We start from the raw sequence: 26,692 nt of genomic DNA on the forward strand, positions 1-26,692 counted from the left end.
GCCCGTGTGCTGCGGTGCTAAATATAGTGGCTAGGGAGGGGAGTTTCCGGTTACAGCCCCCCCTCCAATGCCGGGAAATTGATGCCAGTTCCATTAGGCCTAGTGGTGGTGCCTGCTGACCTGCCCATCAGGCTGCAGAGCCGAGTGAGGGGCTGGACTGCACCCAAGTCCAAGGGCTCTGTCCCCTGCCTCCTGCCCTGCCTTGCTCCCCAGAGCAGACCCCAGCCCCACGCAGTACCCACCAGAGGCCCCTCTGAGGCAGCAGGCAGTGCCTGCAGGCCAGCCTAGGAGGCCAGGGGAGCTCAGGAGGTGGGCTTCAGGCAGGCTGCAAGAGGGAGGTGGGGGGGCAGCTCTAGGCAGGGCAGAGCTCCTGTCCTAGGAATTCTCCAGATGGCCCAGGGCACAGGGCAGCCCACTAGGCCTCCTCTGGACAGGCCGCAGCTGGGTTGCTCAGGACCCCACAGCAGCCCGCCAGCCCTGCAGCCCTTGGACACACCCCACACACAGCAGTCACTCACCTGGCTGGGCTCCCAGGAGGCCCTACCTGGGTGGCCGCACCTGGGTCACAGCCGGCATTTGCATACAGGTGGTGCTGCTCAAATGGGCCCCCTGGGCACAGCTGCCTTGGGCAGCCTCAAAGGCCAGGCTCAGGGGCTGTGGGCACCATGCCCCTCCCCACTGGGCTCAGCCACAAGCATTCCTTGGCCAGCAGGAAGGAAAGCAAACACCTGCCTGCCTGGGGTGGGGCAAGGGGACCTCAGTTCTGGTGAGGTGTCCCCACCTGCTCTCAGGGCAGCATCTCCTGGACACCTTGCCCTCCCCAGGAACAGTGGGTCATGACCCAGGCTGCCCCCATCTCATCCCTGAGGGCATCATCACCCAAGGGGCTGACTGGAGGATTTGGAGGGCTCTGGGAAGGGGCCAGGCCAGGTCACCACCCTCAAAAAGCATCAGGCCGGCCTACCCTCTAGGAAGCCTCCCTGGCCCTCAGGCTAGGGCCCCATCCCTAATGGATGGCCCAGCAGCACCCACAAGTGCCCACAGCCATGGTGACCAGCACATACTCCTCACAGTGGGCTCCAGCCCACCTGCTGGGTGGAGAGATCTTACTGGGTGCCTGGCTGAGTCGGCACCCAGCCCTCCTGTGACCCCAAATGCTCAAGGGTCATGGAGGGCAGCTCACGCAGTCCCTGACCCCCATGACAGGACAGTGTGCAGGGCTACACCGCATGAAGGCCAGTGGGCGGAGTGACACCTCAACACCAACACTCGGGGGCACAGGGGCTACTGAGGGGCGCTGGTCCAGCCCTGGTCAGGGTGGGGACCCCTCCTCTGCCCAGAAGCGGGGAGCACACACCCTGTGGTGTGGTCTGCACCTGCTCCTGACACAGCTAGCTCAGCCGCCACTACCGTGGCCATAGCTCTGTCCGTGGCTCAGTGCCTAATGGGCCCTGAGCACTGGGCCTGAGCGAGTCCCAGTCCCCAACCTCTCCTGCCCCCAGAGGCGACACTCTGCCAGCCGCAATAGCTCCCTGCATGGCCCGCAGCCCAGGCTTCTGCTCCGGTGGAGCTGGGGGTTCTCACGGAGACCCTACCATCCCCGCCTCCCAGCCTGCCCTGGCCACCACGCGAGGTCAGAGAACACAGGCTAGAGCTACACCAGCCTTTATTGGGTCAGCAGGGCAGGTGGCCAGACCAGCCCCATGCACACCCCTTAGAGGCTCACTGGGGACCCAGGCCAGGGGCCACGCAGCTAAGAAACCACGAGATACCAAAGATGACACCAAGGGTCTTGGGAACATCTGGGCTGTCCGCAAAGGCCCGGGCGCCGTCCAGGGGCAGGTGCACAACCTCAATGAGCTCACCCTCCTCGGCCAGGCCCCCGCCCGGGCCACCCTGCTGGGCATCTGTCACCTCTGCATAGAACATGGTCTGGCTGGAGCCGGTCAGTCCCACGCCAGACCTACAGAAGGAGACAGCATCAGCTGAAGGCGTCCACACAGGCCCTGCCGGCCACCCCTGCCCCTCCCACAGTCCTCCCCATCCCACCCCTTCAGGACACACCCCCACTGCCCTCTCTGACCCCCACCCCAGTGTACCCACTCCAGGTAATCCCCTCCCCTGGAGTGTGGGGGAAACCTGGTAATGTGTTGGATATGACTTCCCAACATGCTTAGGTTCCCAACATGATCAGGAGAGGTCAGGTGATGAAGGTGGGAAATCCCGCAGATGTAGTTAAGGGCCCTAATCAGGTGACTTCAAGTTCGTCAAAAGGGAGATGATCCTGGATGGGCCTGACCTAATCAGGTGAGCTCTTCCTTGAAGGTTTGGAGGTCAGAAATGGAAAAAATCAGACAGAGACAGACGCTATCCTGCTATCCTGAAGATAAAGCAGCCACCGTGCAGTGGAAGGGCCACGTGGCCAGGGCCTGGGGCGGCCTCTGGGAGCTGACCATGGTCCCTGGCTAACAGCCAGCCAGGAAATGGGGCCCTCAGTCACACAGCCACGAGGAGCTGGATTCTGCCACAACTGCATGAGCTAGGAGGGTGGCCCTGAGCCCCAGGCTAGACCTCAGGCCCAGCCGATGCCTGACCGCAGCGCAGTGAGACGCTGAGCGGTGGGGGTACCCAGGGCCCCAGCCAGTGGACTGCCACCCCGTACCCACCGTGAGGCTGTAGACACAGGCTGCTGAAGGCCGTGACATCTCTGACAGGCTAGTCTGCAGCACAGACGCTCGCTCAGGCCCTGCCCCTTGGCTCGCTCTGGGACCTCAGCCAGGGCCTCTCCCCACAGTGGGCCCGGACTTAGACCCAGGGCTCCAGACCGACAGGAAGCCCACGTGGCCTGGGCCTGTGAGAGCTCCCCCCACTGACACCTGCAGGACACCACTACCAGGCTGGGCGAGGGGCTGGGGCTCATGGAGGTGGGGGACAGGATTGGAGTGAGGCCCTCAGGACGAGGCCTATGGTTCTTAGGCTGGACAAGGGTATAAAGGAGTCCCCTCCCTCAGTGGGTGGTGGCCAGGAGGGGGCTGCTGGCCACCAGGAGGGGACAGACACCAGGCAGAGGGCAGTGGCCCAGACTGGCACCAGTGGACGGCAAGAGTGGGCAGCCGTGGCAACTGTCGCCGTGAGAGCAGGGTGATGGAGGGGCCAGTATGGATCCCAGACCAGGACGGGAAAGGAACCAGGGGGTGTCTGGAGGGATGTCTAGGGGTAAGTGAGACCCCGGGTCCCCAGGAGTTTGGCTGAGGCCAGCCAAAGCCTGCTGGGTGGGAGTCCCCCATGGAGATGTGCCCAGCACACAGGCGAGGCGCAGAACCAAAGGGGCTTCCATCCCCCTCCCCCCAAGCCCTCCACCCGCAGGCGGGGGCCCCCCACACAAACTGACCTCACCCAGCTGCTTCCTCTGCCCTCCAGCCCCTTAATCTCCCTCGGACCCTTCCTGATGGCCCATTTCCGCCGGCGGCCACAGCCTGCGCCTTTGATGGAAGCGGCTAGTCTGTGGGGTTTCCAGGCCTAGTTTCCGCCGGCTTGTGAAGGAGGCAGGCGCTGAGAAGAATATGCCCAGCCAGGCCTCTCCCTCTTCATTCAGACACGTCCTTTGTGAGGTGATCTCAAACCAGCACCCGGGCCTTGTCACCTAGGACTGGCAGATGAATGGCCTGGCTCACCTCGGAGACCACTGAAGGAAGAGATGGGCCCTCCTACAGGGCAGCGCGAGCAGCGCTGCTGGTCCAGCCCGCAGTCAGGATCCCGGGGAGAGTCAGGCTTCCTGACCTCCACTCCAGCTTCCCCACAGCGCCCTCACCTCTAAAACGCAGTCTGAGCCGCTGTTCCCTGTCTAGAACCTTCCTTGGCTCCCCAGTGCCCTCAGGATCAGGCTGTAGCCCCGAGGCCCTGCTTGTGGAACCACTGCAGCCGGGCCTGCTCGTCCCGTCACCCCCGAGTCTTTGGCAGGCAGCCCTTCTGCCAGGACTCTGCCCAGACTCACCTCCTCGGGGGGACCCAACCCTCCACCTGCCTTTCTCCTTGCCTGCCCTCCTCCTTGCCTGCCCACTAGCTCACCCCGTACCCCAGGTCAAACCCCATGGATTCTTCCTGCCCCCTGCACCTCAAGCCAAAAGGCTCAGGGGCCAAGCGGCCACTAGCTGGCCACACAAAGGACGCCTGCAGATAACTGAGGGCCCTTGCATCACGATGTCTGGCCCTTTGGTGTGGAAATGCCACATGTGATATGGAGGCCCCAGACCCTGGCCCACCTCCTTCCCAGGACTGAAACCCACCCCGAGGCTGAGGACACCTGGAAAAGGCCTGGGCATTGCTGAGGCAGGGAGCCCCAGGCCCAGCACCGAGTGGCCCCTGTGCTGGACCGAGAGGAGGCAGACTCTCCAAGGCCCCCTCTCTCTCTCTGGAGAAGGCGGCCAGGAGCTGGTGCTCAGTGTTGGGGGGACACTGTGAGACCCTGCGAGACCCTGGTCCTGCTGGATTTCACTGGGGTTGGGGACCCACTGCAGCATCCCAAGGGCAAGGGGGGCTTCACCCCAACACCCCGTCCTGGGAAGACGGCCCCAGCTGCGAGCCTCATGGGGAGAGTGAGTGGCAGTTGGGCACCTGGGCTTGGTGGGGGCAGGCCCTGAAGTCCAGGCTTCAGGCCACACTCATCCCCCATCCCTGGGAGTGCCGGAGCCCCCAACCCCAACCTAGGTCTCAGCCTTCCCCTCGTCCCTGAGCCACCTTTAGAGCAGATCTGTGACTCACCCCACCCCCAGCGCCCGGTGCTTAATCCCACAGGAAGCAGAGGCATCTGTTAGCAGCAGCTGCCACCAGGACCCAGCCCCGCGCAGCTAGGTGGGGGCACAGGGCCGGGCGTGCTGCAAAAGTGCCCCAAGAGCCCCAGGTTCCGGCCTGCATCACAATCAGAAGTGCATCCAACCCTCTCCCAGCCCCACACTGAACAACAAGGAGGAATCACCCTGCTTGCACATCCCTGGGGATGGGGTGCTCACTCCCTCCCAGGAAGCCTGCCCCATCACCCTGGGCTGCACAGACGGCAGGATGCCCAGCCCCACTCACTTGTACGTAGCAACCCGGCGCAGGTCAGAGGGGGTCAGCTGGTAGCCGCACTCCTCCCAAGCTTCCTTGCAGGCCACTTCCTCCAGCGAGAGCCCAGGTTGGTCCACGAGGCCGGCACACAGCTCGTACGTCACCCCTGCCGAGCCAGGCAGTGCCACCTGCAGCTCCTGGGGCCCGTCCTGGTCCACGGCAGCCAGGGACCCCGGGAAGAGGCGCTCCACCTCACCGGCATACACAGCTGGTTGCGGGGAGGGCAGACCATGGTCACACCTGTGTGGTGGCCACCTCTAGGTGACCCACTCTGGGCCAGACCCCCTGGCCGGGCCTCAGTTTCCTCTAGAGCTCTCTCCCTGCATCTGCATTCTGACCCGAGGACCACAGGGGCCTGAAGGTGACCCTGCAGGTGTCCCTTCCCCCACACCTCACTCTGGCCGCCTCACCTGGTCGGAACTGTTTCACCAACACCAGGCTCCTCCGAGAAGAGTTGAACATGAGAATGGTCACACTGCGAAGTGAGGGCTGAGCTCAGCACAGAAGCAACCCGTCACCTCACCTCCCTGGGGGCCCCGGCTGCTGGCCTCCTGGGCCCGGCCCGCCTAGCCCACTTCCTCTCCTCAACAGCCCAGGAATGCTGGGTCCCTTGCTCAGATGGGGAGACTGAGGCCCCAGTGAGGTCAGAGGGCATAAGGGTTACACAGTCAGACTAGGACCCAGGCCGACTGTACTCCAGCTGGTAGGATGGGGGTGGGAAGGGTGGAGGACATGTCGGGCAGCCGGGCAGGCCGGGGGTGGCAGCAGCTGAGGATGGGTGACTGATGGGACATGTGGCTCTTGTTGGCCAGAGGCTGCCAGCTACACTCCTGAATCCACATTGCCATCTGGCCACACTCTCGATGCTCGGGGTCACAGGCACCTGGATGGCCTAAGGTCCAAGAGGGCCTGCCCACCACCACGGTCCAGGAGGCCTGGGCTGGGACCTAGCTCAGTCTCCAGGCCTTGGGCAGACCCCTTGGTGAAAGGACAGGGAGTGGGGACACTCAGAATGCAGGTGCAAGGTGGGGCTCTGTGCCCCTGGGCCCCAGTCTCCCCGGGGGCCAGCCAGGCTGGGCCCTCACCTGTCGTGGGTCTTCATGAAGTCCCATGACTTCTGGGTGCCATTCTGAAAGAGGCAGGGCAGTGGTCAGGGTGGGCTGAAGGGCCGCCAGCGCGGGCGGAGGTGCCCCAGGGAGCTGAGAATGCCACTCAGCTCTGCCGCACCGGCTCCTCCCGGGGAGACCCAGTCAGGGCCTGGGGCCGTCGGGAGCCAGGAGCTGCAGCAGGTGAGAGCCGGGTGGGGGGGACTGCCCAGGCTGGCCAGGGAGATCAAGGACAGCCTGATGCTCTCAAGAGGGAGGCAGAAAACCAGGGCAAAGGGTGGAAAGGTGTCCCAGGCACAGCACTGAGCCACCACCCAGCACAGGGTGAGCACCGGGAGCTGCAAAGAAATGTACACCGTCACCAAGTGTGGGAAGGACCCTGGGGGTACGGGGGTGGGGTGGGCATGACTCATCCTCACAGTCAGGGCAGGGGGTCCCAAGCGAGTAAAGCAAACATCAGGTTTTCAGAGCTGAAGCTCCCCTGGGCCACTGGACAAAGGGAGAGGGGAGGGCAGGAGGGGCGGGCAGGCCTCCCCAGAGGGCACCAGCTCCAGGAGCAGCTGGAGAAGGGCGCGCCTGAGCCGGGGAGACCACACCGCGGGACCCGGTGACTCAGTGATGCCAACTGGGCAGTGGGGCAACCCCTCCCCCAGCCCACTTTCCGTCTTGGGCTGTCTCTGCTGCGTCCTGTGGTCCTGCTGTTGGGTCACTTCCCCTGACATCCTGCTCCTCCACACTGGGCGCCCTGTCGCCTTGGGCTCCCAGGGCTTCAAGCAGCATTCACTGGATGAAAGGCAGCGTGGGGCAGAGGCCTGGGCGGGGACTGCTGGGGCAGCCAGACTGACACTAAGGACGTTCCAGCAGGCAGTGGGTAGGAGGGGTCAGAATCCTGCCAGCGGGACACCACTGTTGGAGGCGGGCTCCCACCCTCCGGGCTACTCCGCCTGGCCCCGACCCCTCCCCAAGGGGTCTCTGAAGATGAGGCTGGCCGCACGGCCCTGGAGCCCTGCCCTCTGACTGGCCATCGCCAGCATGCTCAGCCTACCTGCCCCTCAGCCCCTGGGTCAGCCCTGCGGCCCTGGCGAGCTCCTGGCCCACACGTGGGGCCCTGTTCAAGCCATGAAATGGGCGTGGACCTGAGAACCTGAGACACAGAGTGCAGCCAGGGCTGCAGAAAAGGGAGGACACTAAGGCACAGACTTTGTGAGGACTTCCTAGAAGAGGTGACACTGCTCCGGGCCCCACAGAAGAGAAGAAAAGGCATTCCAGGCAATGGGGCCTGACACCCAGAGGCCCACATGTTAGTCTGAGGGAAGCTGGGAAAATTGGTCTGAGCCTGGCCGGGAGGCAGAGGCATCCTGGATGGCCAGCAGCCTCGGTTTCCAAGGCGGAGGGGGAGCCAACGTCCTGTGGTGGGCAGGCCAGGCTGCCTGGGAGGCTGTTGTGAAGCGCCACCTGCGAGAGGCAGGCCTGGGCCTGCCTGCAACCCGGACACCCCAGGGCCAGCCACCCACCCGGACAGGCTCCAGGGAAGCCTGACCCCTCAGTATGTCACGTGCCTGCTGTGTCCCCATCTCCCTCAAGGTGCATGTCACCCTGTGTGGGTTTCAGAGACCCTCTCAGCTCACAATCAAAACATCTGTCAGACCTTTAGCTCCAGCCAAGGCGGGGCACAAGGGAAGGTCCAGAGAGGCCCACTGAGGCCCAGACAGCCCCTCCAAAAGGACCCCCGCCCAGCTGGTCAGGCCCCAGGCCTGGCTTATCCTCCGGGCCCTGGGAGGAAGGAACAGGACTGCAGTGCAAAACAGACCCAAGACCCCAGACCTCAGAGCCAAAGGGGCATCCTGCCTCCTGTCGGTCTGTCTGTCCATCCACCTTATCTCCCCTGGCCACAGGTTGCTAACGGCCCAAAGCGGCAGATGGCCCTTGGTGGTATGCACTGCCCTGCCCAGTGACCCACAGCCCCGAAGGATTGCTGGCCTGCCCTCCAGCCCGTGCCCACCATAGCCCGCCGCCTGCAGGAGCACAGCTTTGGGTGCCAGGACCCATCCGCACCTCACAGGGAGTGGGGGAGAGTGCCGCGGCCGAGGGCCAGAGCAGCCACACACCTGGACCGCTGGGTGCCCACCTGCTGCCCCAGAGGCCCAGTGCCTGGAGGATATGCAACCAATGCGGGCATCCCCGCCCCAGGCCAGCACCAGGGCAAGGGCAGCAACCTCCACGTCCCTACACTCTGTCCCTCAGCTGACCCTGGCTTCTGCCCTAGGCCAGCGCTGCCAACTTGGGTCCACGCCGGGGACAGGAATTCCCTGTCCCTGGAGCCAACAGGGAAACAGCAACAAGGAGAGTGGGGGTTCAGCCTCCCTCAGACTGGAGGCCAAGAGGGCTCCATGCGTTGGCGAGAGGAAGGGGGCTAGGGAGGAAGGGGAGACGGGATGCCACAGCCCAGGGGAACCAAAGTCCTGGACCACCTGTACTGACTGCGGGGGCATGGAGGGGCGCATCAGGCATGGGGGGAGCAGTCTCCTCCTGGATGGCTCGGAGGAACTCCAGCAGGACACCACGCGTGGGGGCAGGTGGAGCCGCTAGTAGGTCTGGGCCCGAAGTGGAAGAGCCGCTTCTTCACCAACAACTGTTCCCTGTTAGCCTGCTATATGCACGCACCTCCCAGCGACGGGCAGGAGGAGGTGACGCCCTGGGAGCCAGCCTGCCAGTAGGAGGTACCCTCGGGAGGAAGCCCACCTAGAGAGGCTCTGCAGTGCTCAGCGGCTCTCTCTCCGGCCTCCTCCCTCCACTCTCCTTCTTCCGCTGCCCAGAATGGAGACCACCACCTCCAGGAAGCTTTCCCTGATCTCGGGGCCGCCCAATTCGTCCCATCGCTAAAAGCGCCGAGGTCCAGCAAAACCTCCTTGGGGGAATGAGCGGTCTCCCCTCTCCCGGAGAGGTCCCTTCCCGGACCCTCCCCGACTCGGGCGCTCCACAGGTTTTCCAACCTGGCCCCACCCGCAGAACGCTCAGAGGGGAGGCGGGGCCCCGCGGGGCGGCGGGACCACAAGGCCATGGGCGGGGCGATGGGCGGGTGGGCGGGGCGATGGGCGGGTGGGCGGGTCTCCGGAGTCCGGGACGAGGCTCCGGGGCCCGGGCCGGGGGCGGGGCTCCCGAGCTGGGTGAAGGCCGCGGAAGGCGCGGAAGGCGCGGCAGGCGGGCGGGCGGGCTCACCTGGCGGTAGTGCAGCGTGAGCGGCTGCAGGTAGGGTGAGGCTGCGCAGCGGCCCACGGCCGCCCCCTCGATGTGCTCCATGGCGGCGCGCGGGGCAGCCGGGCCCGGGGCGAACGCGGGCAGGGTCCGCGCGGGACTAGAGCGGGCGGGCGCGTGACCGGGCTCTGGGCATGCCCAGTGCGCGCGGGGCGGGACGGGGCGGGCGCCTCGGCGGGAACCAGCGGGCCCGGTGCGCAGGTAGCACCTGCCTGGGTCGGCTTGCAGGTGGGGCGCTGGTGGCTGCGGGGCGCTCCCGGAGCCGCGCAGGGTGTGAGCAGGGCGGGGGCTCGCCAAATGGACCCCGCGGCAGGGTGGGGGCCAGCCGAGTGTGCGGCCAGGCTGGGCGGGCACAACTGGAGGGGACGGGCCTGAGAGGTGATCGCTGGAACTTGGTTGGGAGAGAGATCGCTGCGCGCTGCAGCTTGCGGGGTGGGGGTGGGGGAGCGTGGGGATGAGCCGAGAGGATGCCTCCCCCAGCGCGGTTGAGCACTTTCCGAGATTGGTCATTAAGGGGTGGGGACACTCATCGAGGGAAAGGGCGACTAAGCCCTGAAGAGAGAAGCTGGCGGTCATAGCTGCCTAGTGGAGCCAGAGAGAAGAGGAGAGAAGAGGTGGACTTGAGGCTGCGCCCACGGTCACTGCGTGGGCATTGAGGGGGGTGGCTGGGGAGAGTCTACACTCCTCTAGGGAGCCCCGGGTGAGAGGAGAGCGAGCATGGAAAGAAGGCCTGGCCGGAGGAGCCTGAGTGGGATGGGGGCTGGGGGAGGGGCCAGGGCCTAGGCAGAGCCAGGCCCTCCCCTCCCGGTTCCTGGGGGCTGGGAGGAGCTGGCTCCAGCTGGACTGTCCACCTGCCCCACCGGGAGGAGCTGCCTCTCCCCATCTCTGGGGCTGTCCCTCCTCCACCTCAGGAGCCAGCTGCTGTTCCCGCCCACGAGAAGTCCCGCCCCACACTTTCTTGGGTGTGGATCCCAAGACCCCCTCCAGATGCGGCGGCCACCGCCGCCCATGGGTAGGCGCACATGCTGGGGTCGGGCGGCTGGGCCCTGACCTGGCCTGCTCCCTGGACTGTGGCCCCAGGGAGGGTAGCCCAGGTGGGGCTGGCCATGTGGCCTTAAAATTAACTCCGTGTCCCCGTTGTCTACTGCTGTGTGACAGAGCACCCTGAGATTTCATGGCTGAAAGCTCCCATCTGTTCCTCTCTCTCCGGGTCTGGGGATGGCCCTGGCTCAGCTGGGCAGCCCCCCTTGGGTTTCTCTGGGGTGCTATCAGGTGGCAGCTGGGGTGGAGTCTTCTGAAGGCTGAGCGGGATGCCCGTCCAGGATGCGTTCTTCGCCCCTAGCCTGGTGCCTTAGCTGGCTGGCTGGAACAGCTGTGGCTGGCTGGCTGGCTGGCTCCCTGTGTGCAGCCTCTCCGTGTGGCTGGCCGGGGCTTCCTCGAGCATGGCGGTCTCAGATCAGCGGGTTTCTTCTGTGGCGGCTTCTCCGGCACATGGACAGGGGGCCAAGCCTCTCATGACCAGCCCCAGGTGCCCGATGGCATCATTACTTCTGCATCCAATGGACCAGAAAGTAAGTCCCCGCCACCCCAGATTCCAGGGGAGGGGACTTCCCGAGGACAGGGGACTTGGGACACATGGTCATAAGGGCATCATAAGAGACTAGCCATCATCCCCTGTGACTCTGTAGGGACGTGTGCTCCCCGGCCTTGGCCTGGCCAGAGTGTGCTGGGGCCAGAGAGACCACCCACCAGAGAGCCCATCCCAGAAGCTGGGCCCACCCCAGACACGTGAGGCCTGGGGGTGGCTCCCTCCCTCAAACACAAGCCACTTCCTTCAAGGACAAATCACAAAGCTGGCATAGCAGTGGCCCAGACCACGGAGGAGCCATAAGGAATACCTGCTCCCAGCCCCTCAGCCCCGGGAAGCTCCAGCTCGGAGCATCTGGGAAAAGTCAGCACCTCCACAGAGCAGTGTTTTGCCCACATTTGGGGGGAAGTAACATTTGATGTTCATGCAGGCTGAGGCAGCTTGCGATGTAGTCTGCAGGATGTGTGTGCTTCAAAATAGCAGCCAGGTGCCACCCCTGCAGGAAACAGCCTGGTAGGGCCTCGGGCAGGTAAACGTAGAGCCACCATGTGACCCAGCAGTCCCCCTCCCAGGTGTCCTCCCACAGAACTGAAGATGGCCTCAAACAGATACTTTTGCTCTGCACAAGAGCAGGAAGGTGGCAGCCACCCAAGGGTCCATCCAGTGCCGAGCAGATTAACAAAATGTGGTCTAGCCAGACAGTGGAATATTATGCAGCCATAAAAAGGAATGAGATTCTGACATGTGCTACCACATGCATGAACCTTAAAGACTGAGTGAAAGAAGCCAAACACAGAAGGTCACCTATTGTATGATCCATTTATGTGAAATGTCCAGAGTAAGTAAATCCACGGAGACAGCAGATTAGGGGTTGCCAAGGGCCAGGGGTGGGGAGTGATTGCCTAATGGGGACAGTGACAAAAACATTCTTAGACAAGAGGTGATGGCTGCACAATGTTGTGAATGTACTAAAGGCCTCTGAAGCCTCCAAGGTGAAATGGTTAAGGTGATGTGGATTTTAGTTCAACTTTTTTTTAAGGAAAAGTGTATCAGTGAGACCCTTCAGGGATGTTCCATGCCACCCCCGGCCATCCAGCCCCATCTCCCCACACTCCCTGGGGCCCGTCATGGTAGGTCTAACTGTGGACCTGGGGCAGGAGGTGCAGTGCAGCGTCTCCGGTGAGGCCATCGTCAGACACAGGAAGCAGGGAAAAGACAAAGGAGTCCACCCGTTTTTCCAGAGTGCCTGCTGTGTACCGGGCAGCTTGGGGCGGGGGCTCAGAGGGCTTCGGGGAGAGGAGGGCTGGGCTGTGGGGTGGCCCTGCTGAGAAGGTGCTGTTCCCAGACACCTGAGGATGGAGGAGGAGGATAGGATGGAAGAGGGGTCCATGGTGCTGGGGCAGCCGGCAGGGCTGTGCTGGGCCCTCTCAGAGGGCACTGGGAGGAGGGGCATGGTGGTCAGGCCGTGCCTCTCTGAGGTCACCGTGGCTGCCTGGGCCAGAGAGAGTAGGAGACCTTCAGAGGGGCTTTGACGGTTGTACAGAGTGGTGGCCATGTAGGTGGGTGACCTCGGGCCCTTCGGGAGCAGGTGCAGAGGAGGAGCCTGAGTGGAGGGCCACTCTCCAGGGGAAGGGGGACTTGGTGGACACCAGGGGGCCCTCTGGGAAGCCACCTCTGGATTTGGGAATGTGGAGGCTATGAGATCCTGCTGAGACCTGGGTGTCAGGGCCCCAGCGCTGCCAAAACAGCCACCTAGACTTGGTGGCTTGAAGCAGCACAGATGTCACCCGACAGCTCTGAGGACAGAAGCCCAATGCAGCCTCACTGGGCTAAAGCCAAGGTGTGCCTGGGGTTGCGAACCTACTGGGGGGGACTCCGTTCCCGGCCTTTTCCAGCCTTTCGAGGCAGCCGCACCCCGTGGCCCCCCGCCCGTCCTTGTCTTCACGGCAGCAGCACCTCACCCCTGTTCTGCTGCCTTATTTCCTCTGCTCTGACCCGCCTACTTTCCCCGATAAGGACCCCGTGTCGACACTGGCCCCCCTCTGTCAGCCAGGATCCCCCATCTCCAGGTCCTTCACAGAGTCTCATCTCGGCCATGCGAGGTTTCACGTTCCCAGGTTCCAGGGGTCACGGTGTGGACATGGGGAGGGCAGGGGGAGGCATCCCGGGAGCCGATGGGATCCTGTGGGAGGGGTCTGCTGCCTCCCTTTTCTCTGGTCGTCTGTCCAGACCAGGGTGGGAGGAGTGGGTGGCTGCACGTGGTCCCAAAGGGGTTGGAGTCCCGATAGCCTGGTGACTGGGGTTTCCTGGTGGCGCCAGGCTGGAGGATGCCCTCGGGCAGTGCCCAGAAGCCTGGGCAGGTGGACAGGTGGATGTTGGCTTCCTTCCTTCCTTCCCCAGAGTGAGTGGTGGGCAGCCTGTGGGTCCAGAGAGATGAGGATGCTAGTTCCTGATGTGACAGACCCCAGGGATGAAGGGCGGCAGGAGCCTGGGAGGAAGCAGGGGAGTCAGAGGCTAGGAGTCCACAGCAGGCAGAGAACTAATGCCCAGACAGAGGCTGAGCCAGAGGGGACACGGAGGGTCAAGGCCAGGGCCGTGGGCATGGAGTCCAGGCGCTGGTGGCAGGAGGGGTGCAGGGGACGCCTGAGGACGGGCCCAGAGTGAGGGGTTGGGCAGAATACCAGGGGTGACAGCGGTGAGCTGTAGGGGTGCGTGGACATCCCAGAGGAGCAGTGATACCTCGAAGGCAGGGAGTCAGGGGAGGAGGAGCGTGCATGGGGCGGCTGGCAGGGGCCGGACTCGGGCCACTTGGTTACGGATGACAGGCTGCTCTGAAAGTGGGGGGTGAGTCGTAACTTCTGTGTCCCTGCAGCAGGGGGCAGAGGGCAGCTAGGCTGGGTGCCGAGGTCTGCTTTGCTAAGCGAAGGGGCTGAGGACCCCGGTACGGCAAGGCCACCTTCTGGGGATGAAGGTCTCACCTTTTGAGGACCTCAGGGGTGCCAGGGACAGCAGCAGGGAACGGAGGCCACACAAAACCCGTGATCCTTCTGGGCGCATAGAGAAGCCTTTTCTTTTCAACTGAGTTAGGGAACTTTGGTGGGAGTTGGGTGTTTTTTGTGGGTGGTGGTTTGGGTTTGGGTGTTTTGCATTTTTTCTTTTTAATGAAGGTACTGGGGATTGAACCCAGGACCTTGTGCATCTAAGCCTGCGTTCTACCACTGAGCTATACCCTTCCCCTGTTTTGATATTTTTTTCAGTTAATTTTGATTTCTGTCAAAGTGATGCATGCACATGGCAACAGGAAAAAGAAAAATGTTAAATATTAGCACAAGATGCATACCCAGAACTGCTAGTCCCTGGCCCACCCATCTCCACACCTCGGCCCCCAGAGGTGGCCACTGTCGACCCTTCAGGCTGTGCTTCTGGTGGGTCCCTCCAGGTGTGTGCTCGCGCAGCTGTTTCTGGATTTATCGGTGGTGGCGTTTTCCCTCTGCCTGCAGTGGTCAGGCAAGCTCAGCCACAGGCTGCCAGGGGAGCCACCTCCCATAGTTCAGACAGCTCAGGGTTGGCAGTCTCACACGAGAACTCTGGAAGGACGAGGCCCTGGAGCTGTCCATAGAGCACCTCCCCCCTGCACGGCAGTTCAGCCCCCTACTCAGCCTCAGGGTCACAACATGGCTGCTGTGGCCCAGGCATCATCTACAGATCCTGCAGCTTCGGTGAAGGGAGGGGTATCTCTGCAAATTAGGAGGGAACACTTGCCCAGAAGCCCTCATTGTGTGGACCAATGACTATTCACCTCCAAGGTCTGGACCAGAGGGCATGGGGCAAAACTTCCCCTGAGCACACCCCAGGGAGGGTGAACGCCCCCAACCCTGAGGCCTGTGAAGAGGAGGTGAGGTGGGCGGGCGTGGGTGTAGACTATGGCACGGGGCCATCACCTGGCGGCCGGGAGGCTTTGTCTTTTCCCGTGTGCGGACACGTCCCTTGCCTTCTCCCCCGGTGTGTCCAGCTCAGGATCTCTTGCTGAGTCAGAGTTGGGTGCCGGTGTCTTTTATGAGAGCGCGCACCCCGTGGCACGTTAAGTGCGGTCAGGTTACCCTTCCTTGCACGTGTGATTTTCTGACGTAATCCTCACCTCTTCCGTGATGGTTAAGTGCATGTATGAACTTGGCCGGGCCACGGGCACCCTGGCATGTGGCGGGACATCATCCTGGGCGTGTCTGGGTGGGGACAGGCGCACTGAGGAAAGCAGATGCCCTCCCACCACGCGGATGGGCCTCATCCAGTTCTGGAGACCCGAACAGAGCAGAATGAGTGCAGGGTCTGCTCTCCCTGCCGGACTACGGTCTGCTCTTGCCTGCAGACTCGGACTCGGGCAGGGACACACACTGGCGGCTCCCCTGGGCTCCGGTGAGCTGGCTGCGGACCTGGGCAGTTGTCTGTCTCTGTAACTGCTGCGTGAGCCCCAATTAATTCCTCATAATAAATAAATATATATATATGTATCTCCTATTTCATGTGTACTGTATACACACACGTGTTCTGTTTCTCTGGGGGAACTGATTGCCCCCACCAAGGTCAACGTACCTGGTCCTCCTTGCGGTTTTTCTTGGCGCCAGCCCCCGGGGCTCTCCTTCCCTCGACCCTGGGCTGGTGCCCCTTGTCCAGGACCCAGGGGCTTCCCTCACTACTCCCCGTTGAGTTCCGTCCCAGGGTCGCTGGCCCCATGCCTCCCCCTTCCCTGTCCACTTCCTCCTCATCCTCAAAATGCCTCATGGAAACTGATGACTTGGGACTTTACACTGGTGTGGAAACGTCACCGGCCCCTCGCTGACCGGATGGTTAATCGTGGCTGGAAACTTTTCCCCACGATGAAGGCTTCCCGCGTCAGGTTGACCGCTGAGCCGCCCCAATCCCTGACCTTCCCTTCCCTCTGCAGCCGTTTGGGTCCCCAGGTTCCATAACGTCCTGCTTGCAACTGGGTTTCTCAACCCTTGGCCGAGTAGCTGATGACCATCTCCGTCTGGAAGCACGCGCCCTTCCGTTTGGGAAACTTGTGTGAGTGGTTTCCTGTATCCTCTGTCCCCTTCCGTTCTCCCTCTTCTGTCTGGAACTCCAATCAGTTGGGTGCTCAGTCTCATGAACGAGCCCCTTACTGTCTTAGCTTCCCTTGCATTTACGACTCTGCCTTTCAGTTCTGCCACGCAGGAGAGTTTCTCCATTTCATCTTTCAACCCATCGTTTTTTCCCCAAGTTTCTGCCATCAGGTTTTTAACCCCGTGGCGTCCATTCTCTCTCCCTCTTTCTCTTTGCAGCACATCCTTGTTGGGTGGGAGTGTCTTACCCCTGAGGGGTGGTACAGTTGGGTTTCTCTGGCCCACGCTCTCTGTTTCTATTTCCTTGAGTTCAGGACCTGGGGGCAGCCCTGACTGTGTTGTTAACTCGGGGCTGCACTGCAAGCTGTCAGACCCGCCCCCTTACAGGGCCCCCATGTTCCAGTACCTGAGACGGGGGTCTTTTCTTTGGGCCTTTCAGTGGCTCCGGAGGGGAGCCCTCGGGCCTCTGGCCTGGGCTGCACGAGTGAGTGACTGCAGGTGGCCAGGAGTCTGCCTTCAGCCTTCATTGTCCATCCAGTGCCGTTGAGCCAGCTCCTGCGCCAGCGTCACCCCACTTCGTTGCCGTGGTTTCCAGCCCATCTTCATACCTCATTGTACAGTTTGTTCACAATTAACTCATTTATCATGGACCTTCTCTTTCTCACACAAATGTCAGAACAGGTGGGACGAACCAGTGGTAGGCATGTGTACTCAGACGGCATTGGGTCTGCAGATCACCTGGGAGAGGCTCGGTGTCTCCATGGGGCCCGTGTCCCCAGAGGGTCCCTTTGCTCTACCGGCGTCGGATTTCCTCCTAAGAGCTGTGTGCCAGCTCTGCGGGCTGGTCCGCGTCATGTACAGTTTAAAGAACACCAGTAAAAGGGACACACGGGAGCCAGGTCGTGACGGACGCGTTGCTAGTACCCTGGAAGCTGCGGGGAGTTTCAGGAGCTGTTCTGGGGCCATCACTCGGCAGGGACACAGGTGGCCTACAGGCATCCAGGCCCCACAGGCAGGGCATCCAGCTGGGGTGTGGGCCGTCCTATATTTCTGCTTCCAAGCCCACCAGAGCCCTCTCCCGTCCTCCAGGGTGGGTCAGCATGGGTCAAGCAGATGCGTCTGGGGGAAGCCACATCCTCAGCTGCCCTAGAGGTGCCATCTCTCGTGTCACGCGGTCTGACATGGGTAGCCGATGCTCACAGGGCACAGCTGTCTGGCAGACGTCTCCCCTGACAAGCCCCTGGGGACTCACTTCCCCCTCCTGTGTTAGACACAGGGGGTCCGAATGCTGGTCTCTCTGTTTCTTGGTTTACACCCTCATTTTAATGTAGCACATCCTTCAGTAGCTTCTTGAGATACAGTGGGTGGAAGATACATTTTAATACTGTGCGTGTCTGAGAATATCTTTGTTATACCCTCATCCTTGCACGACAGCTGGGCCAGGTGCAGAATTCTCAGTTGGAAATACCTTTAATCTGTAATTTGTAAATATCGCTTACTTACCTGCACACCTCGAGGGTGGCTGCTTTTGCTCCTCAAGCCATCCTGAGGCCTCTTTGGGGACCTCATACACGTTGATCTGGAGAGTGTCCCATTTGTACTAAAAAAAAAAGAGTGCCTCTTTCTATTTCTTGTGTTGTCCAAATTGTCCACGTCTTTGCTTGCGGATGCTTGAGCTGCCGGTGTCCGAGAGAGGGACTGGCGTGCGTCCATCTCCAGGCACCGCTGCAGGGTCAGTTGTCATCATCGCTGTCTGTCTTCTGAGGCTGTGTTTCTAGTTGCACCTGTGTTACATGTTTTTGATCTGCTGTTCATCTCAGAAATGTTCTTTCTCCTAACTTAAAATGGTTAAAATAGTCTGTTTTATTTTAGCTATATTTAACCTCACACACAAAAACACAACAGACAAAAAAGACGACCAGACAGCATGCTCCTCTTGGCAGAAGAGCCACTGATGCGGGCTCACCCCACACCAAGCACACCCACACCCCATTTTTGGTCTAGAACAGATATGTGGTTGGGGGCAAACTCAAGACCACCGGGAGGGAGAAACTGAGGATAAAGAGATCCAAGAGACGCGCCAGCCAGTCACAAGGCGTGGGCCTCGTGTGGGTCATCAGACCGGCGGTGCAGAAGGGTTCCCTCGCCTTGTCCAGGGACGAGAACGCTGCCTGGATGCATGCGCGTCACAGTTACGCTCTGGGAAACCGCACCTTAGAGATACAGGCTGAAGTGTGCCGTGACATCTAGGATTTGCTCAGAGCAGCCAGGTTGAAGGAGGTGTGTGAGGGGCGAGAAGGGCGGAGGGCGAGGGGCCACGTGACCCGGGCAGGCGCGCAGGGCCAGCGGGCGGGTGGGCAGGTGGCAGGGGTGCGTGGGGATGAGGACACTCCGCCGAGCCCCCCGTCTGTCATGCAGGCAGATCCTCAGACTTTGTGCCTGTGACAGTCGCCTCCGCCGTTTTGTTCTCCTTCGGGGAAACGCGATCCAGGTGCTGGTGGTGAGCTCTGTCCATCTCCACTGTGACCACAGTGGGGGCTCTGTCCCTCCCAACCTCCCCCCACCCCTCCTCTGAAAGCACCTCCCGAGGCCTGCGAGGCCTGCGAGGCCAGGCCTGCGTTTCAGCCGCCTCGGGGTATGCCGCTCCCCCCTCCCCCGCCCCCCGCGTTCTCTCTGAGACCCTGGCTCCTGCCTCCGGCTTCCTGAGCCCTTGCCCTTTGAGCTTATCCTTGGAGCCCCTCCCAGAATAGCTGCGCCATGCGGCTTCTTTCTGCTCCTTGGCCTGAACGCCCAGGCTGCCCCTTGGAGCTTGCTGGGTTGGGAGAGACGTGCTCAGGCCAGGGGCGGGGCCCTCTTCCTACCCTCCCTACCCTCCCTGGAGTCCACTGGCGCCTGGACCCACAGTCCAGCCTCACTCACCTCCACCTATACTAAGTCCCCAGTCCAGCCCCCCTCCACCCAGCCTCAGCCCCTGCCCAACCCCCACCTGTCCCAGCTCAAATCTGGGGCCAGTACTGGGGTGGCCCCACCCCTGCACCACTAGGTGCCCAGACTCCTCACGGGGGTCCCCCAGGATGTGGGGAGGGGGTGCCTGTTGTCCACAACCCTTAACCAGCACCGCTCAGGGTGCCCATGGTGGCCCCTCGGTCACCCATCTTTCCCCGTGTCTGGCTGAGCTACGGCTCAGGCACCACCATTGCCCCGTTTCCACGTGGTAACCCACGCGCCAGGTGGAACTTGACGTTAGGCCCCGGGGCAAGAGTGGGACAGATTGTGAGGGCTGCCTGCCCGTCCACTTCCCCTGGGGGCATGACACAGTCTGGACATAGTCCCCCAACTGCAGCAGGGCCCCAGGACAGCAGCAAGCCCACCGGCAGAGTCCTCTGGCCGGGTCTCAAAGGCTGCAGGGGGTGCAGGGTGGGGTTGGGAGCTTCCTCCCAGGGATGGGGGGGAAACTTGGGCGGGCCTGGGCTGGACGCCTGAGGGCAGGTGGAGAATGTGGGGGTGGTGTGCTGGACCTGAGCTCTGACCTCACTTGGCCCCCAGCGCAGCTCGGGCTCCGGGGGCGTGCACCGCCTCCTGGCCATGCTGGTGTCGCCCTGGGCTGGTGGCTGGACCAGGCCCCACAGTCCCCCCACTAGGCGCCCCTGGGTCTCGAAGGGAAACTGCTCAGCCAGGAGCCCCAGCAGCCCGCAAGCCCATCTCCGTGGAGCCCACCCGGAAAGCAGGAGCCCGGGGACAATGGTCTTCGTGTGACGGACTTTCCCCTCCGCCCGGGAAAACAGAGTTTAACAGAATGGCGGTTTCCTGCATTTGTGCCTGTGCCTGAGGGGTGATTCACACAGAGACCGCCCACGAAGAGGAGCTCCTGGCCAAGTCCTCCAGGGCTGGGTGCCCCGAGGGTCCTGCACCACTGGGCCCCGGGTCAGGTGAGGGTCTGCCAGCCGTCCTCCAAGCCCCTGTCCTCCTCCCTGGCTTAAGCTCCAACCCCAGCAACTTGAATATCTGCAGAGACTCCCGAGCTATTCGGGCGGCAGCAGGACTAGGAGGGGGAGTGGGGGGCTTCCTGGAGGAGGCGGCCCCGGGGACAGTGCTAATAGCTGAGGAGGAGCCAGTCAGGGGGACATGAGAGCTTCTTGGGGGACAGAGAGTATAGGGGCAGAGTGGTCCACAAGTCTCTGTCCCAAGAGGTCCAGGGATGGGGTGCCTGTGGGCTTGAGCACCAAGGGGCTATGGTAAGGGCAGGCCATGGCTACTGGGTGGACGGAGTAGGCTCCAGGGAGGGGCAGCAAGGCCTGGGCCTCCTTCCACATTCTGGACGAGAAGGGTAGGGTGGCCTAGGGAGCATCCCCTGATATGGGGAGGCTGAGTGGTTATGGCTGATGAGGGCCACTGCACAGGGACTGAGGCTGCAGGTGCCTGGTGCCCACCGGAAGGTCCAGCCTGGGTGACATGCATCCCTGAATGGCCCAGGTGGTCAGACCCAGGGGGTGTCTGACCTGCTCAGAGGGTGGGGAACAGGATCCTGAGGGCCCCTCCCTGGGTGGTCCTTCCCTTCTGGAGAAGAGGTGTGAGGGCAGGGCCTGGGCTGGGGGAAGGAATTTGACCCTGCACCCATGCTGTGGGGCGTGGGGGAGGGGCAGGGCAGGGTGCAGGCGGCTGGGACACAGCCCTGGACGGGGGCTCTTAAGGGTGCTGCCCTCCACCCACTGCTACCTTCGAGGACAGGCTGCCGGCCCGTCCCCCACTTCCCTGCACATCCCAGCTCTGATGCATCTCCAGGGCTCTCAGCCCATCAGCTGTCTCCCCACCTCTATTTCAATTTTTCTATGGTACCCGGGGCGCAGGGACGTGCTCGAGCAGCCCGGCCACCACCCCCAGCCCACTGTCCCATGGTCTTCCCCGGGCAAGGCCCTGACTGGCCCCCTCCTGCCTTCTGTGGCTCCTGCTTCCCCCACCCCGAAACCCCACCATGGCCAGATACCTCTTCAAGAGCTCTGGGGCCTCACCTGGCTCACACCTGTCTTCCCCTTCAGGGCCCACAGCATAGAGTAGGGGGACCTACCACCCTGCTCTGGGGACACAGCCCTTCTCTGCGGGCGTTCCTGACACCAGGGGGGCTGGCCCATGTGGCCGAGATGAGGCTTCGCTAGCATGTCCTCCTGTAGATGCCCACTGGAGAGGGACAGATGGAGCACGGCAGGGGTACAGGGGCCCCTTACTGCAGCCAAACGGCAGCCTGGGGCCCCTCCCCTCTGCTTTCCCCAGGGGCAGGCACCCTGCATGTGGTCTGAGCCCCCCAATCCTCCGGCTCTCCCCTTGATTCTTCACAGCTGCCCACTTGGCCTCTCAAATGGGGTCAAGTTCAAGCCACCACTGCCTCTCCTGGACCTTGTGACCCCCAGCTCCTTGGACCAAGCCTCCAGGGTGGCACAGCTCCCCTATTTCCCTCGTGGGTGTGTAGGCCCTTTGAAAAGCACTTACATGGGATGTTCTGGCTGTGTGGATGGTGTCCTCCATCTGAAACCTCTGCACAGAACCCCCGGCTATAACTGAGCTCAGAGGGGTCCAGCCCTGTGGGGACATAGCCATGGTGGGGTTTGAGTGACAACTCTCCCCTGGGCTCCTCTGGACTCAGATGGCAGCCTCCAGCTCTCCTAAGACTTCCTGGATGAGGGGGCGGGTATAGCTCAGTGGTAGAGTGTATGCTTAGCATGTACAAGGTCCTGGGTTCAATCCCCCGTACCACCACTAAAAAGTAAGATAAAAAGTTAATTTAAAAATACATAAGAATATATCTATTCTTATTATATGTATATTTAATTTAAAAATGCATAAAGAAACCTAATTACCTCCCCTCCACCAAAAACAAAATCTAAAAAAGACCTCCCAGACAGACTCCTCACATTAAGTCCCACCATTTGAAATACCTGCGGTGTTTTTTTCTGGTTGAGTTGGATTGAGCCCAGGAGGGCTTTACAAGGGGGTCATGGGTTGGGGGTTGGTTCAGAGGAAAGAACTGCAAGAGGGTCCAGGGCACAGGGGAGAGGGCGGGCTGGGGGCTGGGCAAGAGCAGCCCCCACTGTGCGGTGGGAGAGGGGGCCGTTGTGGGACCGTTCATGCCTTGGCTGGCTCAGTGAGGACTGGCGAGCTGTGGTTCCCGGGCTGGCTCGCATCTCCCACCCACTCCCACAGACCTCACTCTCAGCTGTGGGTGAGCATGTGACTGAGGCCCAGCCAGAGTGCTGCGCTGGGCTGACCCATGGGGCCTGGTAAGTGGGCAGCCGTGGAGCAGAGGTGTGAGGGACAAGAAGGCCCCTGGTGTGGGCCTCAAGGAGATGGTCTGTCCATGGTGAGCAGGACTGCATGGCAGAGCCCAGGTGAAGGAGGGACAGGAGGCCTGGCCCAGGTGGGGAAGCACGTGGGGCTGTTTCCCTCACTCCCCTCCCAGGCCTCGTCCCAGCCTGGGGTCTCCTCCTCTTCCTCCTGTTGGGAAGCAGTGGGTTGGGTTTCCACCCCCCTGGAACATGAGTCCTGTGTGAAGCTGCTCTTAACCTCTTAGAGCTTGTCACCCCTGCCAGGCATCAGAGGAGAGCAGAACTGGGAGGGGCACCGCTCCGCCAGACGGTCTTCCTCCTCCCTCCCCCGCCCCACCCCCGGCTCTGCAGGATCTGATCTCATGGGCCCAGCCCCCAGCAAAGCTCCCCTAGGAGAGGACATTCTGGCTCATCCACCTGCCCTGCAGACGGGCAGACCGAGACCCAGAGGAAAGGGCTGAGCTCAGCCCCCTGACTCGGTTCGGAGCCCCCAGCCCCAAGCCCAGGGTGACCTTCGGGCAGGTGGCCGTCGCCTCTGACCCCAGGCTGGGACGGCCTCGGTGTCTGGGCCTCGGCTCGGAACGTTTCCTGCCCGCCCGCCACAGCCCAGCCCCGCAGGAAGTGGCCGCCTCCTGAACAAAGGGGCCGGCGGACAATGGCCATTGAATTGGGCCGGGGCGCTAGCGCACGGACAAGCCACCAGCTGCCCGCTCTGATAAGACTGCCCCACTGGCTCCGCAAGCTGCGGGAACGCGGCGGAGCTTCAGCCCCGCCCCCCAGGCTGGGGACCAATGGGGAGCTGGCGCTCCACCGGCCGCTCGGGGACCAATCGGGGAGCTCTCAGGCCCTGCCCCCCCCAGGCCCTGCCCCTCTGGTAGGCTCCGCCCCCTGGCCTGGCCCCGCCCTCGGAGGGCAGGCGGCGTGTGCGGTGTTGAACACCTGGGCCCAGCCAGGGCCCCGCATCCGCCAGTGAAGCCACGCTGCTAAGAGGTTTTCTGGTTTTTTGTTTCGGGCAAGGAATAGCGACTTTATTCGGAAATCCATCAGACAGAGGTGATGGTGGACTAGTGTCCCAAAGAATCATTTTCCCCAACTTAGATTCAGGCCTCCTCCCTGCCGCTCCCCTCAAAAAGCATCAGAAGTCAACGCCTTGTTGCTTTCTCTCCACCCAGAAGGGTGGAAGGACAGTCCAGTCCTGGAGGGCAGCCCAGTCGGCTGTCCCCACAACGCCTGGCTTTCTGCAAGGGTCCTGCGTGGCTTGCTGTCCTTTGGTGGGGGGGGGGCAGCCTGGTCTGGGGGACTCCTTCGGAGGCCACTGGACACACAGTGAACGTGGGCAGCTCTGTGTGAGGAGGCCGGGCTCTGAGAGCCAGCTCCAGCAGAGGAGTGGGGGAGTCCCTGCCCAGGCCTGAGCCCTGGAGCTGCGGTCAGGGGTCAACCCTACGCTGGCCCTGGAGGGCCCAGGTGCCCCCACATCACCACCCCTCGTCTGGGAGGTTTTGTGAGTGAGGCAAGCACAGAGCCATAATCAGGGGAAGAGAGGGGGAGTCAAAGCATCTTCCAGAACAAGGAGTAGGAGCCGAGAGGGGCGAGACCTAGAGGTTTGGAAGAACTGAGACAGGCTCTTCTTTCCTGGCAGGATGAGGTGGCCCACTTGTGGTCCTGGCAGGCCCCAGGCAGGGCAGGGGTCTGGGGAGGAGCCAGGGGCTCAGGCCCATTGCAGCCCCCCGGTCTGTCTGTCTGGCCTTCAGCTCGTACAGCACTCCCTGGCACTGATGGCACCGGCCTACAGTGGCCTGGTGGGACAAGCCCCTGGCCTCGTGGAGCCATCCCTGAGACATGGATGATACAGGGTGGGCAAAGTCAGGGCAGAGGGACGCTCGCAGGCTACAGGGCCCAGGAGAGGCTCTGACACAGCCACTGGAAGGCTTCTAGGGGGAAGTGACACTTAGTCATGTTTGCTGGGGGAGGAGGGGACAAAGGACAGACCCAGCAGGAGAGAGAGTGGCCCAGACACAGGCTGGAGTCAGGAAGGAGCCAGGTGTTTGGGGAAGGGCAAGGGGTCCAGAAGCCAGGGCCTGGGGGGCATTGCCCTGACAGCTGCCCTGTATGCCCACCTGCCCGCCCTACCCTGCTAAGATGGTGGCAGTGGTGGTGAAGGTGGCCGTTGGAGGCCAGCCCTGGCAGGGAGAGTACTTGCATGGTGACTCTGCCAGGGTCCCAGGGGTTGGGTGGGGCAGGGGTGACTGTGGGGATGGTGGTGCTGTGTAGAGGGTGCAGAGGTGTGGCCCTGGTGATGCCAGTCCAGCCTGGGGTTGGGGTGTGAGCGCCGATTAGCTGACGGTGGCGGTCTGCTGGTGGGTGGCAGGTTGTGGCCCCAGACACAGCACAAGTGCTGGAGTGCAGAAGTGCTGCCCACGTGGCTCAGGGTCCCTCAGCGAGGCTGCCCAGACGGCCACACGGGGGCCTGGGGGCCTGCCCTCCCAGGAGCCGGGTGCCCCCCACCAATACCTCCTGCTGCTCCCTAGTGCTGTGAGCACCCCATCTCTGGAGTAACCTAGGTAACCATGACCCCCCAGTGGCCTGGATGCAGCTGACCTTCAGGTAGGTGCAGTCTGACCCTCAGGTGACAACAGCCTGCCCCTCTGGTGGACACACGCCAACCTTGGCCTGCTCCCTACGCTCTCCTCCACCTCGCCCTGCCCTGCATCTTGCTGGCCTGACCACACTGTCCGCTCCACCCTTTGCTCCATAGCCTCAAAACTGCAGCTGTCTTTCCTGTCAGCACCCACGGGACTCCTCGTGCCCACCGTGGTGTCCCCCGCTGTGTCCTCCACAGGCACAGCCAGGTGGTCATGCGGCACAGTTGTGTTTTCTTGTGAGGACCCAGGCCAGGCCAGGACACCTGGGCCTACATGAGCAGATGCCTGCCCAGCCTCCGCCCAGCACCCAGACTGCTGCTCCCGCTGCAGGAAGTAGGAGGACCGGCACTTCTGATTCCCGCCCGTTATCAGCTCACGACGCTTCCTGCGGCCAGCGCAGCCTGGGCCCCCGTGGCGCCGGGACGCCAGGTCAGCCGTGACTCACTGAGAGCCCGGTCTGGGGACACTGGCCCACACCCACCTGCCTCCTACAAACTCCTGCCCTTGCTCCAGCCCACACCTGGCTGGCAGGGCCACTCTGGGCCCCCCTCCCCTGCCCACCACATTCTCACCACCAGCATCGTCCGCATCTTTTAGCCTGTCCTCCCGTCCCCCACCCTTGGCCAGCGAGGCTGAGGTGCCCCCACCAGTTTGCGCGCCCCTCAATCCCAAGTGCCCATAGCCAGAAAGGCGGGCAGCCTAGAGGCCCACCTCTAGGGCCATACACTTGCTCCCTGCCCACAGGCTCTGCTGTCCACCTCTGCAAGGAGCACAGCACCCTAACCTCTGGGGACCCTGGCCCCTCCCACCCTCAGCGGTTCTCACCGCCCCGCCCCACGCCCTCTGTCATCCAACCCCAGGTCGGCAGCCCCCCTGATTCTTCTGTGCCCCATGTGGCCTGACCAGTTCCTCCTCCTCATCCCAGTGTGGACCCCTCTTCTTCCAGGAAGTCTTCCTGGCCTAACCCCTACACCCTTCCTACCCTGGGGCCTCCCAGGGGATGTCACCACTCCATGGAACTTGGCTGTGAGCTTTACTGGACCCTCAGCGGGAACCCAGAATCTGCTGCTCACTGCAGAACCCAGCTTCCACCCTCACCCTCACCCCAGTGCGCCCCTTGCCTAGCGTGCCTGAGGACACTGCGCGAGTCAGGGCGGGAACTGAAGGTCTGATCCTGCAGGGCGCCCCTCCCTGCACCAGGGAACCACCCTGGGGCGATGTAAACAGCAAAGGAGCCAGCTGTCCCCCTCCCACAGGAGAAGGGCCAGCCCCTCCCTGGAGCAGGGGTCCTCGCAGCACTGACCCCCAACACACATGCACGTGCGCACGCATGCACACAAAACCTCCACGAGGGTCCTCATCGTGCACACGCAGCCTCAGGCACCCCCATGGCTTGGATGCACCTGTCTGCAGCGCCGCCTGCTGGCTGACTGGGCCGTACCCGCCTTCTGCTTGCCCAGTCTGTGGGGGGCCAGGAAGGGGGCGCTTCTCAAGGTGCATGCCCATGTGTGCGTGGGCCCTCCTTCCACCCTGTAGCCTGGGCCCGTGACCACCACGCCCCTCCCCACATTCACATCCC

The 26,692-nt window shown here is 62.5% G+C and overlaps 1 protein-coding gene across 2 annotated transcripts; it reads right to left on the minus strand.

Moving 5' to 3' along the window:
• Positions 1–1,649: 1,649 nt before the first annotated feature.
• Positions 1,650–9,593, minus strand: NUDT14 (nudix hydrolase 14). 2 transcript variants are annotated; one of them, XR_010381100.1, is made up of 6 exons: positions 9,432–9,593; positions 6,192–6,235; positions 5,517–5,581; positions 5,077–5,314; positions 3,392–3,649; positions 1,988–2,318 (listed from the first exon to the last, which is right to left on the minus strand). XR_010381100.1 is itself a non-coding variant. In XM_064486344.1 (5 exons), the coding sequence occupies exons 1-5, from the start codon at positions 9,510–9,512 to the stop codon at positions 1,723–1,725; spliced, it is 669 nt and encodes a 222-aa protein (XP_064342414.1). In that variant the 5' UTR covers positions 9,513–9,589; the 3' UTR covers positions 1,650–1,722. The 2 variants fall into 2 exon arrangements, 1 of the variants encoding a protein (XP_064342414.1); XM_064486344.1 differs by lacking the exons at positions 1,988–2,318; positions 3,392–3,649 and adding an exon at positions 1,650–1,963 and having other exon boundaries at positions 9,432–9,589.
• Between the last annotated feature and the right edge of the window lie 17,099 nt (positions 9,594–26,692).

The sequence above is a fragment of the Camelus dromedarius genome, chromosome 5, assembly GCF_036321535.1.
Source record: "Camelus dromedarius isolate mCamDro1 chromosome 5, mCamDro1.pat, whole genome shotgun sequence".
In the NCBI taxonomy this organism is placed as follows: domain Eukaryota; kingdom Metazoa; phylum Chordata; class Mammalia; order Artiodactyla; family Camelidae; genus Camelus; species Camelus dromedarius.